General features: G+C 68.9%; 1 protein-coding gene across 1 annotated transcript in view; it reads right to left on the bottom strand.

The window, feature by feature from the left end:
• Nucleotides 1-993, bottom strand: part of OBSL1 (obscurin like 1) — a 49963-nt gene that overhangs the window by 9597 nt on the left and 39373 nt on the right. Inside the window, exons 17-18 of the mRNA XM_029912785.1 lie at nt 590-865; nt 107-373 (exon numbers count right to left, since the gene is read on the bottom strand). Of these exons, the coding sequence (XP_029768645.1) occupies nt 107-373; nt 590-865 (543 nt within the window). The remainder of the gene's footprint in view (nt 1-106; nt 374-589; nt 866-993) is intronic.

Here is a 993-nt window from a genome sequence, read left to right as displayed (position 1 = left end):
CCCCGGGGCTGAGGGTTGGGCTGGGGGGGTCAGGGCCCCGGGGCTGAAGGTTGGGCCCCAGGGGGATCAAGTCCCTGGAGCAGGGCCCTGTGGCCCCGTGACTCACCCAGCACAGTTACCGTGGCCAGCGTCCGGTCATCCTTGGACTCGCAGGAATACTCGCCGGCGTCCTCAGGCCCCACGTTGCTCAGCGCCAGGGAGCACTCCCGCCCCTCTGCCTTGATCTCCCACCTGCCGCTGGGCTCCAGCTCCTGCCCATCCTTCAGCCACACCACCTGCCCCCTGGCCTTGCACAGCTCGCACCACAGCAGCACCGTCTCACCCACGTGCGCTTGCACGTCCGACAAGCCTCGCACAAATTTCACCTGCAGCTCTGGGAACATGAGCAGAGGCCAGTTGGTATCTGTGCCCCTGATGGGGGACCCAACCTGCCTCCAGCACCACTGGATCCCCACAGCCATGGGGCGGCCCTGTCCTGCCCCAGCCGCTGCCAGATCCCCTGCTGCAGTCAGCGTCTGCCCTGCTCTGCCCTGGGGCTGCTGGGCTGCCGGCTGGGACCCCCCCCGCCCCCCGCCGCTGCTGCCCTCACCTTTCACGCTCACTTCAAACTGCATCTGGTCATGGCAGGAGAGGCAGGTGTAGAGGCCGGCATCGTCCTTGCCCACGTTGGTCAGCACCAGGCTGTGCACCCGGCCCTCTCGCCGCAGCTCGCAGCGCTGCCCTGCTGCCAGGGGCTGCTGGGGCCCCCTCCAGCTCACTGGGGCCTGCTCCTTGGAGACGATGGCTGAGAGCACGGCACTGCCCCCCTCCAGCACCAGCACCTTCTCCGGCTTCTCCTGCTTGTTCACAAAGAGCACTGGAGCCTCTGGGGAGAGAACCATGAGCAGGCGAGCTGGGCGCAGGCAGGAGTCAGGTAGGAGCCGGGCAGGGAGCCGGGCAGGGAGCCGGGCAGGGGGCCGGGCGCTGGCAGGGAGCGAGGAAGGGAGCCGGGCA

This window comes from Terrapene carolina, unplaced genomic scaffold, assembly GCF_002925995.2.
Source record: "Terrapene carolina triunguis isolate 2854851 unplaced genomic scaffold, T_m_triunguis-2.0 Scaffold243, whole genome shotgun sequence".
NCBI classification, from domain to species: domain Eukaryota; kingdom Metazoa; phylum Chordata; order Testudines; family Emydidae; genus Terrapene; species Terrapene triunguis.
Note: the sequence above shows the minus strand (reverse complement) of the source record. Positions and strands in the feature narration are given on the sequence as shown.